The sequence below is a fragment of the Lynx rufus genome, unplaced genomic scaffold (genome assembly GCF_022079265.1).
Source record: "Lynx rufus isolate CCGP_SWC_20201006 ecotype Redwood Valley unplaced genomic scaffold, mLynRuf1.p SCAF_13, whole genome shotgun sequence".
Taxonomy (NCBI): Eukaryota; Metazoa; Chordata; class Mammalia; order Carnivora; family Felidae; genus Lynx; species Lynx rufus.
The window spans coordinates 45,951,177-45,974,574 of NW_025814827.1; the positions used below are offsets into that span (position 1 = coordinate 45,951,177).

The 23,398-nt window shown below is 48.6% G+C and overlaps 3 protein-coding genes across 13 annotated transcripts in view; 2 read left to right on the forward strand and 1 right to left on the reverse strand.

The window, feature by feature from the left end:
• NRL (neural retina leucine zipper) overlaps positions 1-7,399 on the reverse strand; it is a 29,987-nt gene extending 22,588 nt beyond the window's left edge. Inside the window, exon 1 of one of the 2 annotated variants that reach the window (XM_047075495.1) lies at positions 7,322-7,399. Coding sequence is in view for 1 of the 2 variants with exons in the window: in XM_047075494.1 (XP_046931450.1) it covers positions 6,525-6,620 (96 nt within the window). In the remaining variant the exon portion in view is untranslated. Of the gene's footprint in view, positions 1-6,524; positions 6,621-7,321 lie in introns of those variants that run through there. The other variant, XM_047075494.1, reaches the window with a different exon arrangement.
• Positions 6,550-15,778, forward strand: DCAF11 (DDB1 and CUL4 associated factor 11). 9 transcript variants are annotated; one of them, XM_047075491.1, is made up of 15 exons: positions 6,550-6,635; positions 8,183-8,389; positions 9,275-9,402; positions 9,648-9,775; positions 10,082-10,146; positions 10,455-10,555; positions 10,785-10,931; positions 11,145-11,199; positions 11,559-11,627; positions 11,959-12,016; positions 12,115-12,300; positions 12,737-12,890; positions 13,294-13,446; positions 14,716-14,822; positions 14,918-15,778. In XM_047075491.1, exons 2-15 carry the CDS (start codon positions 8,235-8,237, stop codon positions 15,050-15,052), a joined length of 1,641 nt encoding a protein of 546 aa, XP_046931447.1. In that variant the 5' UTR covers positions 6,550-6,635; positions 8,183-8,234; the 3' UTR covers positions 15,053-15,778. The 9 variants fall into 9 exon arrangements, 8 of the variants coding, with proteins under 8 accessions (XP_046931447.1, XP_046931444.1, XP_046931438.1 ...); XM_047075488.1 differs by having other exon boundaries at positions 6,567-6,635; positions 8,022-8,389; XM_047075482.1 differs by lacking the exon at positions 6,550-6,635 and adding an exon at positions 7,336-7,533 and having other exon boundaries at positions 8,183-8,366.
• Positions 15,779-15,880: 102 nt separating this feature from the next.
• On the forward strand, positions 15,881-22,626 carry FITM1 (fat storage inducing transmembrane protein 1). 2 transcript variants are annotated; one of them, XM_047075493.1, is made up of 3 exons: positions 15,881-16,203; positions 21,557-21,609; positions 21,989-22,626. In XM_047075493.1, exons 1-3 carry the CDS (start codon positions 16,126-16,128, stop codon positions 22,599-22,601), a joined length of 744 nt encoding a protein of 247 aa, XP_046931449.1. In that variant the 5' UTR covers positions 15,881-16,125; the 3' UTR covers positions 22,602-22,626. The 2 variants fall into 2 exon arrangements, with proteins under 2 accessions (XP_046931449.1, XP_046931448.1); XM_047075492.1 differs by lacking the exon at positions 15,881-16,203 and having other exon boundaries at positions 21,344-21,609.
• The last annotated feature ends 772 nt before the right edge of the window (positions 22,627-23,398 follow it).

Here is a 23,398-nt window from a genome sequence, read left to right on the forward strand (position 1 = left end):
AACCCACGGACCGCGAGATCGTGACCTGGCTGAAGTCGGACGCTTAACCGACTGCGCCACCCAGGCGCCCCTTTTTTTTTTTTTTTTTTAATTTTTTTTTTTTTCAACGTTTATTTATTTTTGGGACAGAGAGAGACAGAGCATGAACGGGGAAGGGGCAGAGAGAGAGGGAGACACAGTCTATTAATTTTTTTTTAAGTTTGTTTATTTTGAGAGAGGGAGAGACGGGCAGAGAAGAAAAGGGAGAGAGAATCCCAAGCCAGCTCAACATTAAGCACAGAGACCAATGCCAGGGCTCCATCTCACTGAACTGTGAGGTTATGACCTGAGCCAAAATCAAGAGTTCGACGCTTAACCGACTGAGCCACTAAGGTGTCCCTAACACATTTTAGTTAATCTTTTTATTTTACTTTAAGTTTTTTATTTATTTAAGTAATGTCTACAGCCACCATGGCGCTTGAATTCACAACCCCAAGATCGAGTCGCATGCTCTTATGACTGAGCCAGCCAGGCATCCCTCATCTTTTTATTTTACGGTAAAACACAGATACAGAAAACCATGAAAAACAAAGGTATAGCTTAATAAACTAACAGAAAGTGAACACTTGTAAACCATCATCCAGAGAAAAAAACAGAACTTTGCAGACATCCAAAGCCCAGCCACCCCCTCCCTACATTCTTCACCTTCATCATAGCCCCTCCTTCCTGGCATAGATGGATATTGTGATGCATGATAATTATGTCCTTTAAGTTTATTTTTGTAGTTTTATCACCCAAGTGTGGATCTGTAGACATTATGGTTCAGCTTTGCCCATTTTTAAGAATTTCATATGCCTTTTAAGTCTCAATCTAGAAGTTCCCCCTCCATTCCTTTCTTTTCCCTTAATTTAATCATTGAAGCATCCAGACCTAGATGCTTAATGCCTAGATTCATTAATTTACCAGGGATTTCAAGACAGCTATATTCAAACTGTCATAATTGTTGGAAGTTTTACAAAAGGACACTCCCTTTATATTCTATTTCATTACCTCCAGGTATACTTTATAGAGAAGCAACAAAGTAACTGATTCTTTTCCTTTATTTACCATCTCCAATATGATTTAATTTTCTATCATCCTGCAAAAGGGCAAACAATTACTTACACACACACATACACCATTATGAACTCATGGATTTAAACATACTTAATGTTTATGAAGTTACCCTTTTATATTTTTTTTTAAGCTTTATTTATTTTTGAGGGAGAGAGAGAGAGGAGAAAGAGCGTGAGTGGGGGAGGAACAGAGTGAGAGGGAGACACAGAATTTGAAGCAGGCTCCAGGCTCTGAGCTGTCAGCACAGAGTCGGACGCAGGGCTCAAACTCATGAACCGCAAGATCATGACCTGAGCCAAAGGCGGACACTTAACCGACTGAGCCACCCAGGCGCCCCAATGAAGTTACCCTTTTAGTGCTCAAATTATCCCATCTTTGGCCATGAGAACTTGGCTCCTGAGTCCTTTTTTTTTTTTTTTAAGTTTATTTATTTTTGAGAGAGAGCAAGTGGGGGATGGGCAGAGAGAAGAGGCCAACACAGGGCTCAAATCCATGAACCGTGAAATCATGACCTGAGCCAAAATCAAGTTGAATGCTTAACCGACCAAGCCACTGAGTCCTTTTGACATTACCCTGATAGTGTTTGCTGGCTTCTTGCTATCTGGTAAAATAAGCTGTTCCGTGTTTGTCTCGTACATTTTCTGCCCCAGACCTGGAATCAGCCATTTCTTTAAGCTCTGGTGGCTTTCCATGGGAAATGGCATTTTAAGATCTACTACTGGTGGGGTGCCTGGGTGGCTCAGTCGGTTGAGCGTCCGACTTCGGCTCAGGTCATGATCTCAGGGTTTGTGGGTTCAAGCCCCGCCTCAGGCTCTGTGCTGGCAGCTCGGAGCCTGGAGCCCGCTTCAGATTCTGTGTCTCCCTCTCTCTCTCTGCCCCTCCCCCACTCATTCTCTCTCTCTCTCTCTCTCTCTCTCTCTCTCAAAAATAAATAAAATATTAAAAAAAAAAAAGATCTACTACTCGATTGGTCATTGTTTCTAGACCTTTTCAACAGATATAGTAAGATAAAACACTTCATGAGTTCATACTGATAGTTCCTATTCAAATTCCTGGCTAAAGAAAGGGTTTTTAGCTTCTGTATCACATCTGTACCTCCTCTCTGCCACACAAAAATTTCTGATTCTCAAGGTCACAGGACATGAGAGTATTAGAAATCCCATAATTACTCAATTGCTTTTTGGTCAACAGAATTTAAATCCTAGGTAAATTAACATACTTCCCCTTTCCTTCTACACAGAATGCTACAAGAAGATAATGTAATCAGTCGCTTCGGAAGACAACTTTCCCTTGTGTAGCCCAGAGCTGTACACGTGTCCAAGAAACTCTGCAGTTGCCAGCCTGCAAGGTGGGGTGGGGGAGAGGGAGGCCAGGGTTAGCCAGAAAAGAAAAATCTGCTCCCCTTCTCTCCTCTCTAGCCCAGCCTGCCCTCTAGTGGGGATGCTAATGAACAGGAAATAGCACAAGGCAGGTCACAAAGAAAGTCAATTAGCTGACATTTACTTAGCAATCACTAGAACAAGTCCTAAAATGGGTGCTGAAGGTAGAAAAGTTCTCTGTGGCATTAAGCGGCTTCAAGTGTGGGTGGGAAAACGCGAAGCTGCCCAATGAAAAGCACTTCACAAAATGTCACCAAGCAACATACCAAATTTCAAAATCATGAGAGGGAAGGCCAATAGTTTCTCAAAATGACTTAATTGTTTTAAAAGAAATGGTATATTTCTTTCAATGGAACACATAGCATATCCTAAGACATAAATGTCCATATGCATTTAAAAAGTATTATAAAGGGCGCCTGGGTGGCTCAGTCAGTTGAGCCTCCAACTCTTTGATTTTGGTTCAGGTCATGATCACAGGGTCATAGGGTAGAGCCTTGAGTCCAGCTCCCACTGAGCGTGGTGCCTGCCTAAGATTCTCTCTTTCCCTCTGCCCCTCTCCCCCACTCGCACGCTCTCTCTAAAATAAAAAATAAAGGTATTGTAAGTCACAAGTGACAATTACATTCAAAAGCTTAATATTTACATACAAAAATCAATCAATCGGGGCACCTGGGTGGCTCAGTTGGTTATGGTTTTGGCTCAGGTCATGATCTCACGGTTTGTGAATTCCAGCCTTCCAGCCGTGTCAAGCTCTGTGCTGACAGCGCCAAGTCTTCTCGAGATTCTGTCTCCCTCTCTCTGCCCCTCCCCCACTCAGGCGCCCGCACGAGCTCTCTCTCTCCAAATAAACTAAAAAAAAATCTATCAATGGATCCAGAGATAAAATCCTATATCCTTTAGTATTTGACTTAATTTTTTTAATGTTTGTTTATTTTTGAGAGAGAGACAGAGCACGAGCGGGGGAGGGGCAGAGAGGGGGGGAGACACAGAATTTGAAGCAGGCTCCAGGCTCTGAGCTGTCAGTACAGAGCCAGATGCAGGGCTAGAACTCAGGAACTGTGGCATCATGATCTGAGCCAAAGTCAGACACTTAACCAACTGAGCCACCCAGGCGCCCCTTGACTTTTTTAAAGATTTATTTATTTTATTTATGTAATCTCTACACCCACTGTGGGGTTTGAACTCACAACCCCAAGATCAAGACTCACATGCTCTTCTGACTGAGCCAGCCAGGCACCCCTGACTTAATATTAAGACTCAGTTTGGTCACAGAATCTCAGATTTTTTTAAATGTTTATTTATTAAAAAAAATTATATTATATTGTTTATTTATCTTCAAGAGAGAACGAGAGACAGAGCTCAAGCAGGGGAGGGGCAGAGAGGGAGGGAGACACAGAATCTGAAGCAGGCTCCATGCTCCGAGCTGTCAGCACAGAGCCCAACGTGGGGCTCGAACTCAAGAACCGCGAGATTATGACCTGAGCTGAAGTTGGATGCTCAACCGACTGAGCCACCCAGGCGCCCCTATTTATTTTTGAGAGAGAAAGAAAGCACAGGGGAGGGGCAGAGAAAAAAGGAGATAGAGGATCCAAAGCAGGCTCTGTGCTGAGAGCAGAGCCCAATGAAGAGCTCAAACTCGGGAGCCACAAGGTTCGTGACCTGAGCTGAAGTCAGCCACTTAACCAACTGAGCCACCCAGGCACCCCTCAAATTTTTTTTTTTAATATTTAACATGACTTTTAATGCTTTGTTCAATAATGTACAAGTTCTGTATTAAAAAAATTTTTTAATGTTTATTTTTGAGACAGAGACAAAGTGCCCCACAGTTAGGTTTTTTTAAAAGATGGTATTCCATCAGGCTCTGGGCTGATGGCTCGGAGCCTGTTTCCGATTCTGTGTCTCCCTCTCTCTCTGCCCCTCCCCCGTTCATGCTCTGTCTCTCTCTGTCCCAAAAATAAATAAACGTTGAAAAAAAAAATTTAAAATAAAAATAAAAAATAAATAAAAAATAAAAAAAATAAAAGATGGTATTCCAAGGCACCTGGGTAGCTCAGTTGGTGAAGCATCAACTTTGACTCTGGTAATGACCTCTGAGTCCATGGGTTCCAGCCCTGATTTGGGCTCTGTGCTGATAGCTCAGGGCCTGGAGCCTACTTTGGATTCTTTGTCTCCCTCTCTCTCTGCCCCTCCCTCCCTCTAAAAAATAAACATTAAAAAAAAAAAAAAAAAAAACCACAAACCTGGGGCACCTGGGTGGCTGGAGCATCTGACTTTGGCTCAGGTCATGATCTCATGGTTGGTGGGTTCGAGCCCCACATCATCAGCCTGTCAGCACAGAGCCCACTTTTGGATCCTCTGTCCTCCTTTCTCTGCCCCTCCCCACTTGCACTTTGCCAAAAAAAAAAAAAAAAAAAAATTAAAAAAACACTTAACAATATAACTTGCACAATTTCCCATAGCAAAAAAAAAAGACTACATCATTTTAATGACTACCTGATATTTCTGTGTCTACCACATGCAGCATAATTTGCTTAACCAATATACTCCCATATTACAGTATATTTAGACTATTTTGTTTCCAGTGTTTTACTATTATCATTAATTGATGTGTTGAACATATCCTTTTAAATTAATTTATTTTTGAGAGAGAGCAAGCAAGCAGGGGAGGAGCAGAGAGAGGAAGAGAGAGAATCCCAAGCAGGGTCCATGTCAGCACAGAGCCCAAAGTGGGGAGCCGAAATCAAGAGTACAGACTCAGAGCGCCTGGGTGGCTCAGTCGGTTAAGCATCTGGCTTTGGCTCAGGTCATGATCTCACAGTTTGTGGGTTTGAGCCCTGCATGGGGCTCTGTGCTGGTTCTGTGTCTCCTGCTCTCTCTGCCCCTCCCCTGCTCACGCTCTGTCTCTGTCTTTCAAAAGTAAATAAATGTTTAAAAATATTTTTAAAAAGAGTACGGACTCTTTTTTTTTTTTAATGTTTATTTTTGAGAGAGACAGAGTGTGAGTGGGCGAGGGGCAGAGAGAGACAGAATCAGAAGAAGGCTCCAGGCTCTGAACTGTCAGCACAGAGCCAGATGCAGGGCTCAAACCCACGGATGGGAGATCATGACCTGAGCCAGAAGTCCTTTGCTTAACCAACTGAGCCACCCAAGCGCCCCAAGAGTATGGACTTAACTGATTGAGCCACCCAGGCAGCCCAAACATACATCTTAAGGCTAGATTTAGCATATAGGTCCCAGCTAGATTCCTGTAAGTGGTACCATTGGGTCAGGAGGAAGGGAGTCTACAAAGTTTCCCCCAGGTAAGAAATTCTCCTGGGAAGGTGCAAAGGTGGAAACAGCACAGAATTTATGGGCATATTGCTTGGCAGAAGTTACAGTAAAAAGGCCGATAAAAAAATAAGACAACCAGATTTGGAAGTTTGTATCTGAAACAATAAACAAAAGTGAACCACTTGTAGGTTCTTTAGAACTAAATGCTATCAGAGAAAAACACTTCCAGCAGATCAAATAGGAGAGGCATGAAGTAATGAAATTTTGATTTTGGGTGGTGACGGTGAAAACAACTTCAACTAATCTTTAAGACTTGAAGAACTGTATTAAAAGGGCAAACAGAAAATAAATTCTTCTTTTAATGATTTCAGATTTTCCAGGCTGGACAGCCCAGAAACGACAGAATCCTAAGGTCTCAATAAACGTTACAGGGAAACTGTTAGTAAGCTACCTGACAATCAGAGATGGGGGACCGGCAGAATCTACTACATAATTAGTACAGCCCACAGCAAGATGAAAGTGCGAGGTGCTTGTTTAAAAAGCAGGCATTTCAGTCGGCGAGAGCAGACCATTAAACCAAGAGTAGGGTCCAGTACAGAACGCACGCCCGTTAAGATGCCGGCTTTAGCGACCAGAAACGATAAGCTTGCATCTAGCGGTCTAGAGACCTAGAGGCGTCCTCGGGTCTGACCACACCCATTCCTGACCTCAGGGGCCCAGAGTTAACACTTATAAAAGAGCGCGGACTAGAGGCGCTGAAGTGCAGCTTGGACCCCGGACCTTTGCACTTGGCGCGGCGAGGACACTCGACTTCCAGCCTGGGAGAAGATCCCGAGACGTAGCACGTCCTGCCCTTGGACTCAGCCGCTTACTCATAAACCCGGAGGAAGGGTAGGAGGCGGCGCTCTTGCACTCGCCGGACTTCCAGAGCGGAGGCGGCACGCCAGAGACCTAGGGTCTAGGGAAGGTCTGCAAATCCCGGAGAGCCGAGAGGCTTCCAAGGGGAACAGACGGAACCGGAAAGGCCCCTAGAAACCCACGGGTGTGTTAGGGAGCGTCTGCAAAGACCGCGAAGGGAAGCCAGGAGTCATCTGAAAAGTTGCCAAAGCAACTAAAGGGTGGTCTAGAAAGGGTAGTCCCCACAAAACAAGGCTTCCGGAAGCTAAACCCGGAAGCGAGGGTGTGGAGGCCTAGATCCCCTTGTGTGACGTGATCACACCCCAAAGGCACCGGTCACCCCTTAGGGCCGGGCTGACTGAAGCTACAGCCAGCAAAATAAGGCTGGAGCCGGGTCGGGAGGAAGGCGAAAGGGAGGCCCTTAGAGATCGTCTGAAAATTGCGAAGGCAAAAGAACTTTAGGGGCCGACGGCAAATGGTATCCCTCGGTAAGACACCTCTAGGTAGCGAACCACCAATTTATTGCAAGCCCCGCCCCTCACCCATCAAGCCTAGTTCCGTTGTCTCCGAATCAGGAAGTAGCCGGTTCCCCACTACTCCTCCCAAGGAAGAGCGAACGCCCCACCTCGGTCGCGCGCTTTTCCTCCCCTCCCACCCTTCACGCACTTTCTCCCGCCCACCTGTCAATCACTGTGCTCAGCTGTCCAGTTGGCGGGCCAAGGGGGCGGGGCCGTCAGGGGCAACGCGTGACGTCGGCAGTCCTCCGGCCGGGAAGCCAGGAGATGCATGACGGAGGAGGCGCGTGACGGAGGAGCAGTTGGCCAACGCTGCGGCCGCAGTCGGTGTAAACAAGGCCTCGCGCCGCTGCGGGTCCTGCGACCGCTCCCGGCTGGTGGGTGGTTTCGCGCGCGGCAGTAACCGCCGGCTTCAGTGGGAGGGGCTTCTCGGCTTCTCCCTGCCTCCCCCACTTGGCGTACACACCCCCAGCACACCACGTGGGCGTGAGGCGAGGAAGGAAGGGGTGTTAGGCTGAATTCTAACTTCATTGGTTGTCGCTGCTGCCGGCTTTCGCAAAGAAGCGCTCTGATTGGTCGGTAAGGGGGGCGTCGGGGGTCTCAGAGCCTTAAGGCTTCTGATTGGTTACATGAGATAAGCTAATGAGGCGCTTTCTTCCGCGAGGGGTTTTGATTGGTCGGCCAGAGAGGTTACCTGGGAATTCACCCACCTACTCCCCCCAGGGACTTTGATAGGTGAGTTTGAGGTAGAAAACTGAGAAATTCCTCTTCAAAGGATTCTCATTGGTGAGCTAGGGTAGCTCCTTAGACTTCACTCTCTGATTTTTTTTTTTTTTTTTTTTTTTTTTTTTTTTTTGCTTCACAGGATTGGGGAAGGTTTGTGGTCCTGAAGCCTTGGGAGTTGTCACAGGCTAAAGAGAAGGGATCTCAGTCCCTAGGAAGGGTCGCCCTCCTAGAGATAGCTACCGCTCTATCTCAGGAGACACTGGTGTTTCTAGAGCAGGCTTTGCTTTCATCAAACCCAAGGAGGTGACACGAGGAGTCCCTGCACAGGACCTAATGATGCTGTGATCAGAAGATGGGATCACGGAACAGCAGTAGCGCAGGAACTGGGTCCGGAGACCCCTCCGAGGGCTTGCCCCGAAGAGGGGCTAGCCTGCGTCGGAGTGAGGAAGAGGAAGAGGAGGATGAAGATGTGGATCTGGCCCAGGTACTGGCCTATCTCCTCCGCAGGTAACTTACCCTCTGATGTGTCCCCACCAGGGACCACCACAGTCCCTTGATCCCAACTCCAGGCAGTGAAGTTAAAGAGGATAGGGAATGGGATTAGCCCAGACCAGCTGTTCTGTTTGAGCTTCCCTTCTGGACATTCATGGCACTCATCTCAATACACAACAAGAGTAGTTCTTAATTAGGGATGGTCACGAAGACAAACTCACTTCTGTGTTTGAGGGAACTGTTCAGGGGAGCCTCTCTAGCTGTTTCTACACAAATGTAAGCTATTTTCCAAGTAAGTAAAAAATAAAATGAAAATGGGGCCCTGATGGAAGAGGAGTGATGTGAGGGGTAAAGAGAAGAGCTGGGGAGGTGGGTGTTCAACTTCTGTGAAGTTATTGACATGTGATATGAGGCCATGTGGACTTACTTGAAAAACAAGTTTAAATTAACCTAACTCTAACCCTGTTCTTGAGGAAAGAATGCTTTGAGGAAATTGACCACCAGCACTTAACCAAAAAGGTTTGCCACTGGCTTTGTGGTTTAGCTGTAGCTCCTTGGGAAGAAGACAAGCCTGGGGATCCCTTTAGTTCTATTCTGGACTCCTCAGGCAAGAGGCTCAGAAGGAAATGCTCTTAGAACTTTTAGCTCTCTAGGAAGTCAGTTTAGTAGGTTTGTCAACATCCACGGAATGTTGCGGTTCTCCGCTCCTGCTGTAAGCATGAAGATTCGTTTCCTACTGTATCTTATAGGAGACTGAAAATTACAGCCAAGGTCTAGTCAGCCTCAAACTTCAAAACAGGGACAGTGTAGGGTTTGAGTAGTAGGTGGATAGCCACTGACTCTGAATTTGGTTGGTTTGGGGAAGGGATCCTCCCTTTTATCATGGGCATCTCTCCATAGAGGCCAAGTGAGGTTGGTGCAGGGAGGAGGTGCAGCAAATTTACAACTCATCCAGGCCCTCTCAGACTCGGAGGAAGAGCATGACAGTGCCTGGGATGGCCGTCTTGGGGACCGATACAACCCACCTGGTAAGAGGAAAGGCAGACTGAGACCCTAACATTGGAAGACTTTCATTAGAAAATCCTTTTTCTTTTCTTTTTCTTTTCTTTTTTTTTTTTTTTTGTAAGAACATATGTTAAACTGAAATAAGATGAGATAACTCAGGGAATGAGGGAGCCTTCACAGCTGTAGTATATTCGGCCACATTGAGTGGGCTGGAGCACAGTTCTGCGGCTGCAAAACCTAGGATGAAACTTCTCCTTGATACTCACAGTGGACGCAACTCCTGACACCCGGGAGCTGGAATGCAATGAGATCAAGACACAAGTGGAATTGGCCACAGGGCGGCTGGGGCTTAGACGGGCAGCCCGGGAGCACAGCTTTCCTCAAATGCTGCACCAGGTAGGCCTCTCAACCTCCACCCAGCCTGGCAGCAGGCCTCCTGAGGTAGCCAGAAGCTCTGTCTGCCCCAGAGAAGAGGGAAATAAACTTTCCAAGGAAGCCTCAAGTGCAGCAGCTGGAGACTTCTTAGCCAGTCTACGTCAGAGTTTGGTGGGACACACTCAGTCTACGTCAGAGTTTGGTGGGACACACTAGTGTGTGTGGTGTCTATTTCTGTAGCGAGAGCAATCTCTGGAGGAGGGGGCTTGGTGTGGCTGCAGTGGCCCTCTGTTTGTGCTAGCAATATTCCCCAATCCCTTCCTTTAGAGAGAACGGGGCCTCTGCCACCGGGGAAGCTTCTCCCTTGGAGAACGGTCTCGAATGATGTCTCAGTGAGTATGGGGCTTGGTGGAGAGACTCTAAGGGCCAGATAGGTTTTATCCCCTAAACTTTGAAGGGACAGGTATAAAAGGATGGTCAGGGATATTAAAGTTAAATGGGGTCAAAGTTTGAGAGTAAACAAACTGGAAAAGCGTAGGACCTGAGAAGACAAACAAATGAATGTAAGAACAGGGATTATACCCCAGGCCAAAAGGGAAGTTCGCCCTCGTACTCACACCCAGCTCTGTTAGGATTCTGCTAACCGGGATAATCCTCATCCTCAGCTCCCTTTACCTTCACTTTCCCTCTCCCTCCCCAGCTTCTTGCCCAACGATCTGGGTTTCACTGATACCTACTCTCAGAAAGCTTTCTGCGGCATCTACAGCAAAGATGGTCAGATCTTCATGTCTGCTTGCCAAGGTACCAGTCCCTGGTCCTACGAACTACCCTGAAACAAGGAATATACCCCCTGACTGAGGCTAGAAAGCCCCAGACTGAGGGAACGCTGACCCTGGGTTAGGATGCTTAGCCAGAACACATTCCCCATGATCAAGGGAAGATTCCACAGATGTACAGAGAAGGAGAGGTCAGATCTAGAGAGGATGCAAGAAGAGGGTTCCCTAATTCTGCCTGATCCCCACTTACCCAGACCAGACAATCCGACTGTATGACTGCCGGTATGGCCGCTTTCATAAATTCAAGAGCATCAAGGCCCGGGATGTAGGCTGGAGCGTACTGGATGTGGCCTTCACCCCTGATGGGAACCACTTCCTATATTCCAGCTGGTCTGATTACAGTGAGTATGCCCCAGACTTCTACTGGCTCTCCAGCCCAGGACCCGAGGTCTCCCGAATGCCCATGTCCATTGTGCCAGGACTTTATCCCTTCTCCTGGGAGGATCACTCCCAGGGTCTGACATCCTTGCCCTTTGTTCCATCTCCTGCCCAGCTTCACTTCCACCCTCCTTCCCCCAGCTCTGAAAGATTCTTGTCTCTCTTGCCTTTCTTAGTTCATATCTGCAACATCTACGGGGAGGGAGACACACACACTGCCCTGGATCTAAGGTACTGGCTTCCCTCCTTGGGCAGACTCATCAGAAACTTCTCAAGAGGAAGGCTCTCCAGGAGCAAACCTCCTGAACTGGAACTCCTGCTTAGAGGGAGAAAGTACACTGGTTGCAAGTGTCTCTGTGCGGATTCCTGGGAGGGAAGCGCCCATCCTTTTCAGCCAGAGGACCAGGGTAAAACAGATGGTTGCGGGATTATTTCCGCGTCCTCACTGAGGTGATCCACATTCTGGCACGCATTAGCCGGACTTCCTTTTCCCCTTAGAAGTGTGCCTTACAATTCTCGTCAGATTCTGTGCAGATCAACAAAGGCTGAGGGGAGTCCACTTAACCCAGTTCCTTCTATGCTCTTTTCAGGCCAGATGAGCGTCGCTTTGCTGTCTTTTCCATCGCTGTCTCCTCAGATGGACGGGAAGTGTTAGGAGGGTGAGTATTTGTAGGGGATGCACTCCTCAATTAATGAGGTAGGAGTTCTCCCAGAGACTGTACTGGACCCCACTATGGAGAAACAACCAGCCCTTCTCCAAGGTCAGGGTTTACGAGTTGCTTCACCTCTTGCTCACTGTTTCCCCAGCATGAGATGGGACGTCTCAAACCTGCTTGCAAAAACACAGCTAACTTTTTTCCCACCTCCTGTGTAAGAAGAGACCAGGGCTTGCCCCTCAGCAGGACTTTGCAACAGGGACTCTCTAGAGCATACACAGCATAAGTCCTCTCAGTTCTGGCTCCAGGACCCTCTTTATCCCTTCCCTTTCAGGGCCAATGATGGCTGCCTATACGTCTTTGATCGAGAACAGAACCGGCGCACCCTTCAGGTAATGTCCTTGAAACTTAGAGCCTCTGCTTCCTGGTCTTTGGCCTATTAGAAGACCTAGAAAGAGGTCCTAGGTGTTCTGGCTTCCTTCTTCGCTAGATTGAGTCCCATGAGGATGATGTGAATGCAGTGGCCTTTGCTGACATAAGCTCCCAAATCCTGTTCTCTGGGGGTGATGATGCCATCTGCAAAGTGTGGGATCGACGCACCATGCGGGAGGATGACCCTAAGCCCGTGGGTGCACTGGCTGGACACCAGGACGGCATCACCTTCATTGACAGCAAGGTGGGCAGGGAAGCAGAACCGCACAGCCAGGTTACAGTTGTCAAAGTGGACTGGCATGGAAACTCACCAAGCTCCTTATTAGCTAAGGTTTGCAAGAGCTGGAGTTTAGGGAAGGGGCTTAAGCCAAGAAACATGAGCTCCATCTGTATTCACCAGTCCTCAAGGAGCAGGGCAGGGCTTTCTGTGGAAGGAAAGAAGACAATTAATCCAGGATAGAATAGGAGGCCCAGCCAGTCCCTGGGCAAAGAAGGGGAAAGCTAGCCAGGGGGTCGGGTCTGTGGTAGAATACCAATGGTGAGCTCACCTGGATGAAGAAAGAGGCAAGCTAAGTCAAAGGACTGACATTCTTCCCCCTCACCTGGAGAAGCAGAGCTGGACTGACAGACCCCGATATTTGCAAACTCTGACACCTTGTTCCCCATCTGGGGATTCACAGGGTGATGCCCGGTATCTCATCTCCAACTCCAAAGACCAGACCATCAAGCTCTGGGATATCCGACGCTTTTCTAGTCGGGAAGGTATGGAAGCCTCACGGCAGGCTGCCACACAGCAAAACTGGGACTACCGCTGGCAGCAGGTACCCAAAAAAGGTGAGAGTGGAAGGTAGAACCTGAGATCTGGAGAATAAAGAGTCAGGGGTGGTAGTTAAAATAATTAACCCCTGGTAAGGCCTGGCATGGGCACAGTGGATGTGACCGTAGCCTGGGTCCCTCCCCCCAACTCCCTCTTGCTAGGCATGAAGTCTTTGCTGAACTCTGGGGAGAGTTGGGGTTCCCGGGGCTGGGGCTCACTCAGAAACAACCAATACAAAAAGTATTTCAGTATCTTCACAACCAGCATGCTGAGCCATATTGGTGAACATTAGGTGGGGAAGGAGCCACCAGTCAGAGTCTGGAAAGGCAGTCATCTGTAAGCATCAGTCTTTGCTGAGGACTGATGATACAGGAGAATCCAGACTCCCTAACCTAGGGCTCTCCATGCATCCCTACCCAGCCTGGCGGAAACTGAAACTCCCAGGAGACAGCTCCTTGATGACCTACCGGGGCCATGGGGTGCTGCATACCCTTATCCGTTGCCGATTCTCCCCCACCCATAGCACCGGCCAGCAGTTCATCTACAGTGGCTGCTCTACTGGCAAAGTTGTCGGTAAGGATTGTGTCAGAAGAGGGGGCCTTGGGAAAGGCAGGCATATTTCTCTGGCATTTCACCTGTTACTAGTAACCACCTTAAATGTCTTGATGGTGACTATAAGTGAGATTTAATTCAGTTTGGAGCAGGTTAGGCTTAGGGAAGTAGAAAACATTGTATTCACTAGCACTTTTTTTTTTTTAAGAGAGAGTACAAGTATGGAAGGGGCAGAGGGAGAGGGAGAAAGAGAATCTCCAGCAGGCTCCATGCCCAGCGTGAGCCAGACGCAGGCTCAATCCCATGACCCTGGAATCATGACGTGAGCCGAAATCAAAAGTCAGATGCTTAATCGACTGAGCCACCCAGACACCCTAACATGTTAAATTAGGAAAAGGAACATAGGGGCACCTGAGTGGCTTAGTCAGTTAAGCGTCTGACTTTCGATTTCGGCTCAGGTCATGATCTCATGGTTCGTGAGTTCGAGCCCCACATCAGGCTCTGTGCTGACAGCTCAGAGCCTCGAGCCTGCTTCAGCTTCTGTGTCTCCCTCTCTCTCTACCCCTGCCCACTCACCTTCTGTTTCTCTTAAAACAAATAAACATTAAAAGAAGGAACATAGGCTTCTATTTAGTAAATATAATAATAGATTGCCAAAAATATACTTAGTTCTATTTTTTTAGCCTGTCAAGGAAAGAAAGAGATTGCAGATGAAAAGCCGGGGGGGGGGGGGCGGAAATGGAGGGCAGGGACAAATAGGATGACACAAGAAGACAAGCTCATAGTAAAGGACATGCAGTCATTAAAGCAGAAAGTGTGCAGAAAGACACAAATACATGTACAGCTATGAGGAGCCTAAGACAGTGCCATACCTAGGGAGGCACTCAGGGGCCCACTCAGAAAGGAAGATGCACCCCTGTCCAGAAGACTCCAAAAGACTCCGGTGTCTGTGCAGATAGCCCATTGTTCACTTTTGTTGTGCCTTCCATATCTTATGGGTTTCATAGAAAATTGTTGTAAAGAGCTTTAAAGCCACATTACATTTTCTTAACTTTTGACCCTGTGAAGTTTAGGTAAGGGCCAGGGAGAGGTATCCAAGCTCTGCCAGACCACACACTCAAGCCGAGGTAGGGAAAAGAAAGAGAAATTACATCATCCCCTGGTGTGGGCTTTGCTCCCTGCGAAAGTGGGGAAATTGCCCTAGAGGTAAGCAGTACAGTTCAGGAACTGTGAGGGGTATTTAGAAGGTACTCTGGCAGCCCCGTCTCCACTCTGACCTTCCCTGGACAGTGTACGACCTCCTCAGCGGCCACATCGTGAAGAAGCTGACCAACCACAAGGCCTGCGTGCGTGACGTCAGTTGGCACCCCTTTGAGGAAAAGATTGTCAGCAGTTCGGTGAGGTGGCAGGGGTTGGGGGGCCAGTGCATGTCTGGGACTTGGACCTAGGCAGGGCAGCACCCCCTGACTACTTGCCACCTTCTGCCCTGCAGTGGGATGGGAACCTGCGTCTTTGGCAGTACCGCCAGGCCGAGTACTTCCAGGACGACATGCCAGAATCTGAGGAGCCCCTCAGCACCCCTGCCCCAGTGCCCCACCCCTCTGCAGCCTTTTCCTCACCCCAGTAGACCTGATCTCCAGCCCCATACACCGGTGAGCCTCTTACAAGCTCTCTGCCTCCTCCCTTCCGGGAGATCTGTGGGGGAATCCCTGGCATTGAATGGGGAGGAGCACAAGCCCAGGCTTTGGGGCCCTAGCTGAGCCCTAGAAGGGCCTCCCCAAGGGGCAGAGTAACTCTGTCTCCTCATGTGCTCACACCCAGTGGCTTGGGTGTCTATCTCTGGCCAGGGTTTGGCAGGACTGCCATTATCTGGGGTGTGGCCTTTGTCAGCAGGAGAACTGTCCTGAGTGTTTTTAATCATGTTTGGATGTTAAATGTTAGCTCCTAGAATAGATGCCCGGGGCCAGGTCTGAACTGAGCTGTCAGCCAGACCCTTCCCTGGCCTTCATGTTGAGGATTAGACTGGCCAATCCGAGGGCCAGGCATCCTGGCCCTTCTTCCAGAGGTCCTGAAGGCTAGAGCTCTAGCCGTTTAGGGGAGGGTGGGATGAGTAAGGCATATCATTAGCACCCTCCTGGGTGGGAATTAGATCTTCTCTCTCTATGTCTGGGTCTTTGGGGTGGGACAGGTTGTGGTGTGAGAGGCTCCATGTGGCCCCACACAGGGCAGGCCCTCCCTTCCCAGACTTCCATCATGCTGGAGGCCAGCAGCTTCAAGGAGGGATGTTGAAGTAGGACTCCTTCGTCCTCTCACTGGCTTTGGCTCCCTCAATAAATTCTCTGTGGGAACCTGGCTCAGTGTCTGTCTCTGTCTCATTCTTTTTCCTGTCTAAGGCCTTTTATCCTCTCACTTCAAGAAAGTAGTATCCACAAAGCCTTCAGATATGCTTCTCTGTGGGAGAAAACACCCCTTTGATGCCCCCAAGATGAAGAGAAATGCCAAAATCATTTGTTAACTGTGCTCTGCAACAGGCAACTCCCTCACTGAACTCAGAAACTTCCAGCAAGTAGAAATTGAGATAGCAGGAAGTAAGTGCATTTTAGATTAGAACCTGGAACGCCCACATCAGCTTTGTTCTGGGGCTGGCTTTGGAGCTGGTCCGGTCTATGAGAAGAGAAGCTCAGAGCCAGAGAGAACTGGATGGGCAATGATGCCAGGCCCCATCTGGGTGCTTCACACCGAGGACCTCATCCACCCTCACAGCCACCCTTTGTACAGGTGAGGAAATGGCAATGTGAAGAGATCAGGCAACATGCCCCAGATATAATAGATTGCCAAAGATATCTTTGGGGTGGGACAGAGCAAACCCATGGTTTATGGTCAGAAGGAGAGTTGGTTAGGGTCCACACCCAGCTCTGATCTACCTTTCTTTGTGATATTTCATTATCCCTACTGCAATTTGCAAACCAGCATACACACCTCCAAGTGTTCTCAAAGACACAGCAAGGGGTAAAAGGGATTCGTCTTTCACAGCAAAACAGGTAGTTTTAAAAGAGTAGATTCTCGGGGCGCCTGGGTGGCGCAGTCGGTTAAGCGTCCGACTTCAGCCAGGTCACGATCTCGCGGTCCGTGAGTTCGAGCCCCGCGTCGGGCTCTGGGCTGATGGCTCAGAGCCTGGAGCCTGTTTCCGATTCTGTGCCTCCCTCTCTCTCTGCCCCTCGCCCGTTCATGCTCTGTCTCTCTCTGTCCCAAAAATAAATAAACGTTGAAAAAAAAAATTTTTTTTAAATAAAAAAAATAAAAAAAAAAAGAGTAGATTCTCCAGCTGCTCGGCCCACATGTGATCTCTTTCCTCTGACTGATCTGCCTAATGTGAAACTATCATGCCTGTCTCCCTTCCTACTGGCCCTCCTCATTCCCCTTCTGTCACTTCACCCCAGAGATGCCACCCATCTCACACAGAACCTGTATTACCTCCAGAGCGCCAAAACTTAGAAGCAAATTACAATTTTTAATATCCTCAAAGCCTCCTTTAATCAAGGCCTCAAGGACCATCCATTCTTCTTATCAAGAGATGAATTTCCAGGGCGCCTGGGTGGCTCAGTCAGTTAAGCATCTGACTTCGGCTCAGGTCATGATCTCATGGTTCATGGGTTTGAGCCCTGTGTGAGGCTCTGTGCTGACAGCTCAGAGCCTGGAACCTGCTTCAGATTGTGTGTTTCCCTCTCTCTCTGCCACTCTCCTACTTGTGCTCCATCTACCTCTCTCTCTCTCTCTCCCCCTCTCTCTCTCTCTCAAAAATAAACATTAAAAAAATTTTTTTAAAAAGAGATGAATTTCCAATACAATTTTAGCTTATTAATTATCAGAAATATGTGAAATCTGACTGATGATTGGATAAAGAAGAGGTATACATATATATACAATGGAATATTGGCGATCAGAAAGAATGAAATCTTGCCATTTGTAATGATGTGGATGGAACTAGAGTGTATTACGCTAAATGAAATAAATTGGTCAGAGAAAGACAAATATATGGTTTCACTCATATGTGGAATTTAAGAAACAAAACATGAACATAGGGGAAGGGGTGGGGAGAGAAGAGAGGGAAACCACAAGAGGCTCTTAATGATAGAGAACAAACTATGGATTGATGGAGGTGGGTGGGAGATGGGCTAGATGGGTAATGGGTACTAAGGAGGGCACTTGTTGGGATGAGGACTGGGTGTTGCATGGAAGTGACGACTCACCAAATTCTCCTGAAACCAATATTGCACTGTATGTTAACTAACTAAAAAAAAAATTTGGGGCGCCTGGGTGGCGCAGTCGGTTAAGCGTCCGACTTCAGCCAGGTCACGATCTCGCGGTCCGTGAGTTCGAGCCCCGCGTCGGGCTCTGGGCTGATGGCTCAGAGCCTGGAGCCTGTTTCCAATTCTGTGTCTCCCTCTCTCTCTGCCCCTCCCCCGTTCATGCTCTGTCTCTCTCTGTCCCAAAAATAAATAAACGTTGAAAAAAAAAAAAATTAAAAAAAAAAAAATTTAAAAAAAAAAATTTTTTTTTAACGTTTATTTATTTTTGAGACAGAGAGAAAGCATGAACAGGGGAGGGGCAGAGAGAGAGAGGGAGACACAGAATCCGAAGCAGGCTCCAGGCTCCGAGCTGTCAGCACAGAGCCGGACACGGGGCTCAAACTCATGAGCTGTGAGATCATGACCTGAGCCAAAGTCAGATGCTCAACCGACTCAGTCATCCAGTCGCCCTCTGAAAGTCTTTTATTGATCACGTCTCTGCCAAAAAAAGTCTGTAACTTAAAACTTAATTTTAATTTTTTTAAAGTTATTTTGAGAGCGAGAGTCCCAAGCAGCCTCTGTGCTGCCAATGCAGAGCCCAATGTGAGGCTCAATCCCATGAACTGTGAGATCATGACCTGAGCCGAAATCGAGTGAGACACTTCATCGACTGAGCCACCCAGGTGCCCTGAAAGTTAATTTTTAAATATTTCTTGTGTTCATAAGGCCCTGAAATTAAAACGTTGTTCTTCTGGATAAAGTTTTCATAATAATTGTTAGTAATATAAAATGTATAATTAGTACAGCAAAGATTTCACTTTTTTTTTGTAGCTTTGGTTTTTTTTTAATTTAAACTTCAGTTAAAAAAATTTTTTTTAGGGGCGCCTGGGTGACTTGGTCGGTTAAGCGTCCGACTTCGGCTCAGGTCATGATCTCACGGTCCGTGAGTTCGAGCCCCACGTCGGGCTCTGTGCTGACAGCTCAGAGCCTGGAGCCTGCTTCGGATTCTGTGTCTCCCTCTCTCTCAATGTGAAACTATCTCGCATTCTGTCTCTCTCTCTCTCAAAAATAAACATTAAAAAAATTAATAAAAAACTTTCAGGCACAAAAACATTAGGATAAATTCTGTAGGGGAAGTCTAATAGAAATATGATTTCTGACTATTAAGATCTTGTCACGTGTTTTTTTAAGTGGATAATGGTAAGATATATAGTCACTGTAGGGTTTCGATTCCATTGGGTATATTTAAAAGAGTGATCTATAGAAAATGCGTTGGAGGGGCGCCTGGGTGGCGCAGTCGGTTAAGCGTCCGACTTCAGCCAGGTCACGATCTCCCGGTCCGTGAGTTCGAGCCCCGCGTCAGGCTCTGGGCTGATGGCTCAGAGCCTGGAGCCTGTTTCCGATTCTGTGTCTCCCTCTCTCTCTGCCCCTCCCCCGTTCATGTTCTGTCTCTCTCTGTCCCAAAAAAAATAAATAAACGTTGAAAAAAAAATTTTTTTTTAAAAAAAAGAAAATGCGTTGGAAATTATGTTCTGTGCAACTATTTAAAGTTACAATGAGGGGCGCCTGGGTGGCTCAGTCGGTTAAGCGTCCGACTTCGGCTCAGGTCATGATCTCACGGTCCATGAGTTTGAGCCCCGCGTCGGGTTCTGTGCTGACAGCTCGGAGCCTGGAGCCTGCTTCAGATTCTGTGTCTCCCTCTCTCTCTGACCCTCCCCCGTTCATGCTCTGTCTCTGTCTGTCTCAAAAATAAATAAAACATTAAAAAAAATTTTTTTTAATTACAATGAAAATTTTTTTGTCAACTTAAAAATGTGTGAGAGGTTCTATAGGTCTTCATGTTGGGGTCCATAAACAGGAACTATGTCGAGGTATGGCTTTAGGATCTGGAAGGAATCAGATTGATTAGTCAATGTTGGTCAGTTTATGAATGAGGGCACGGAGGACCAAGGAAGATTAGTTGATTTTCCCAAAGTCACACAGTTCAGAACCCAGGGGTACTTGCTTGCTCATTCTTTTCACTACTTCATGGGCCTCCATTGTGCTCTGAAAACCCACCACAGTTTTGTGGAATGAGGAAGGCAGACAAAAAAAGTATCCCAGAACAGTTACTGAATAAGAGGGATGTCCCTTGGTTAGGTTGCTCTCCTCCTTGTGGTTCTAGCCCCAGGGGTCAGGCTGGGAGGCCAGTGTGGGGCTTAGGACCCAGGGTAACTGGTAGGTGGACACAACCTAAGGTTTTGATGGACTCCAAGCTGGGGATTTTTGTAGGGTCTCCACTCCCACCCCCATCACATGGTACTAAGCCTAATCTTTGGGGTTCTGAAAGTCCAACCGGGGCTGCCACCATCTCTCATACAGTACGCCTTTCATCAGACATTTGGATTTCATGTGTTGGCCATCATAATAAACACCAAGGAATGGGGGGTGCCTGGGTGGCTCAGTCCATCAAGTGCCAGACTCTTGGTTTTGGCTCAGGTCATGATCTCTCAGCTTCATGGGTCTGAGCCCTGCATCCAGCTCTGCACTGGAAGTGCAGAAACTGCATGGGATTCTCCCTCTCCTTCTCTCTGCCCCTCTCCACTCATGCTCTCTCTCTCTCTCTCAAAATAAATAAACTTCAAGATTCTCTCTCCCTCTGCCCCTCTCCCCCCGCTCACAGTCTCTGTAAAATTAAAAAAAAAAAAAATCTGGGTCTGTTTCATCAGTGGGATCTAGCCCCTCTCCTGAATCAGATGCATGAGATGTCTGTGCACGGCACGGTGTCCAACTCAGGCAGAGGAGGCACATCAGCAGGGGTATCCACTTAGGTGCACCGTGACCCGAGGGGCTTGACCCAGACCCAGCCCCTGTCTGGTGTGAGGAGCTCTGAGGGGCTAGTTTGGCCCTACATAAACCATGGTGGTTATGCAATGCACCAGACATCAGATCTAAGGTGAGACCATTCTTTGGGGGGGGGTTGTTTGTTTTTTAGTTTAAAAAAAAAAAACAAAACTTTATCATTTTGAGAGAGAGAGAGAGATCATGCAAGCTAAGCCAGAGCTAGATGGAGGGCTTGATCCCACAACCCTGGGATCATGACTGAACCACAATCAGGAGTCAGACGCTCAACCGACTGAGCCACCGGGGTGCCCCCAGACACAGATATTTTTAATGATTTCCAAAATTTAGTTAATCTGAATCTTCATGACCCCTGATTTCCCTGTGGAGCAAACAAAGTAAGTTTGGGGTGGGGTGGGGGTGACTGGCTGATCAAACAAAGACAGGCAGACCCAGGCAGACTGTGGACAAAGACAACACTGAACAGTAGACCTTACCCTCCAACAAGAACTAGAACAGGGTTGGAGCTGGGGACACAGACCTAGAGAGTCAAGGGGACACAGGGCTAACAGGAAAGGACACAGGCCACTGTCAGGACACACATCTAAGGCTAGGACCCTGCTGACGTGGCAGCCCTCCACCCTGGCCCCTTGCTGCCCCCCGCCCCTCTCCCCCGCCTGCCAGCTGCCAACAGGGCTCTGCCCTGTGTCTGCCACACCTGTCACTGCCTGTCCTTGTCCAGGGGGGGCCCCATCAGCCCCTCCTCAGCTGCCCAGCAGAGCAAGCAGTTAGTGGGGAGGGGAGGGAACATGGAGCGGGGGCCGGTGGTGGGGGCAGGGCTGGGGGCCGGGGCCCGAATCCGGGCACTGCTGGGCTGCCTGGTCAAGGTGCTGCTCTGGGTGGCCTCTGCCTTGCTGTACTTTGGAAGTGAACAGGCTGCCCGGCTCCTGGGCAGCCCCTGCTTACGGCGCCTCTACCATGCCTGGTTGGCAGCAGTGGTCATCTTTGGGCCCCTTCTGCAGTTCCATGTCAACCCTCGGACTATCTTCGCCAGCCACGGCAACTTCTTCAACATGTGAGTCCACTTGAGGCTGTGGGCGCCGGCTCCCTGTGCTCTGGGATCCCAGCTCCCTCCTCCAGGCTTCTGTCCTCCTGCCAGTCTGGACACTAAAAATAGGCTAGGAGGTTGAGGAGAAATTGGGAGGAGGGGGAGGGGAACAGAGTTGTGCGGTACAGGGGAAATCAGGAGCAGGGCTGAAGAGGAAATATGGGTCCTAGAAGGCTGAATGGGCCTCTAAGGAGATGGCAAAGTTTAAGTGAATGGGGGTGGGTAGGGGGAGGAAATGGAACCAGAGATGATATGCAGGACTGGGAATAGCAGTGGTGGGAACACAGATGGGGTGGGAGCTGGGGCTTGAGGGGTCCCAATAGCCTCCCTTCTCCTGTGCCCACAGAAAGTTTGTGAATTCGGCATGGGGCTGGACGTGCACCTTCCTGGGGGGCTTCGTGTTGCTGGTGGTGTTCCTGGCTACCCGGCGCGTGGCGGTGACTGCCCGGCACCTGAGCCGGCTGGTGGTGGGGGCCGCAGTGTGGCGGGGGGCCGGCAGGGCCTTCCTGCTCATCGAGGACCTGACTGGTTCCTGCTTCGAGCCTCTGCCCCAGGGCCTGCTGCTGCACGAGCTTCCCGACCGCCGCAGCTGCCTGGCAGCCGGCCACCAGTGGCGGGGCTACACGGTCTCCTCCCACACCTTCCTGCTCACCTTCTGCTGTCTGCTCATGGCTGAGGAAGCCGCTGTGTTCGCCAAGTACCTGGCCCATGGGCTGCCAGCCGGGGCGCCCCTACGCCTAGTCTTCCTGCTCAACGTGCTGCTGCTGGGCCTCTGGAACTTCTTGCTGCTCTGTACCGTCATCTATTTCCACCAGTATACTCACAAGGTGGTGGGTGCTGCAGTGGGGACCTTTGCCTGGTACCTCACCTATGGCAGCTGGTATCATCAGCCCTGGTCTCCAGGGAGCCCGGGCCACGGGCTCTTCCCTCGGCCCCACTCCAGCCGCAAGCATAACTGAAAGAAATAAAGGCAAATCAGGCCTAGGTCTGGCTCTTCTCATCATTTGGATGGGGGAACTCAGAAACAGTGGGAAGGATAAGAAAAGAATCAGGCAGTCTCGCGTTCCTCAACCATTCCTTGCTGTTACGGACTTTGAATATCCTTCCTTATGCTTGATCTCCATCCCTCCTGCTGTCCTTTTAGTCTCCCAGTCCTTGCAGACTTCAAGCTACATGGAGGGTTTTGCTGTCAAGGAATGGTGATGTTAGAGTAGGTAAAAGTGCCCTTAGGTATGGGTAGCACTCCTGCTGGGCAGGTGCTTCATCTCTAGCCTGGCTGATTTGTTTTTCCTGCCTCCTGCACTGAATCCCACCCTCCGCCTTCCTCAGGGGCCTGTCTATCTGGGCACATTTATTTAACAGGTATTTATTGACCCAAGCAGAGTTCCATGCCTTATGAATGAGACAAGGTTTCTGGAGGACCTGGGTGGCTTGGTCAGTTAAGCATCCTACTTGACCTCAGCTCGGGTCATGATCTCACAGTTTGTGAGATGGAGCCCTGAGTCGGGCTCTGCACTGACAACACAGAGCCTGCTTGGGATTCTCTCTCTCTCCCTCTCTCTGCCCCTCCCCTGCTCACATTCTCTCTCTCTCAAAATAAATAGACATTTAAAAATAATAATTATAAATCAAAAGCAAAAAATAAAAAAGACAAGGTTTCTGCTCTTTGGAGGCTTATGGGTTAATGGGGGAGGCAGATGATAAACTCACAAATAATAGCAAATGCTTCTATTGTGCTTACTATGTGCCAGGCACA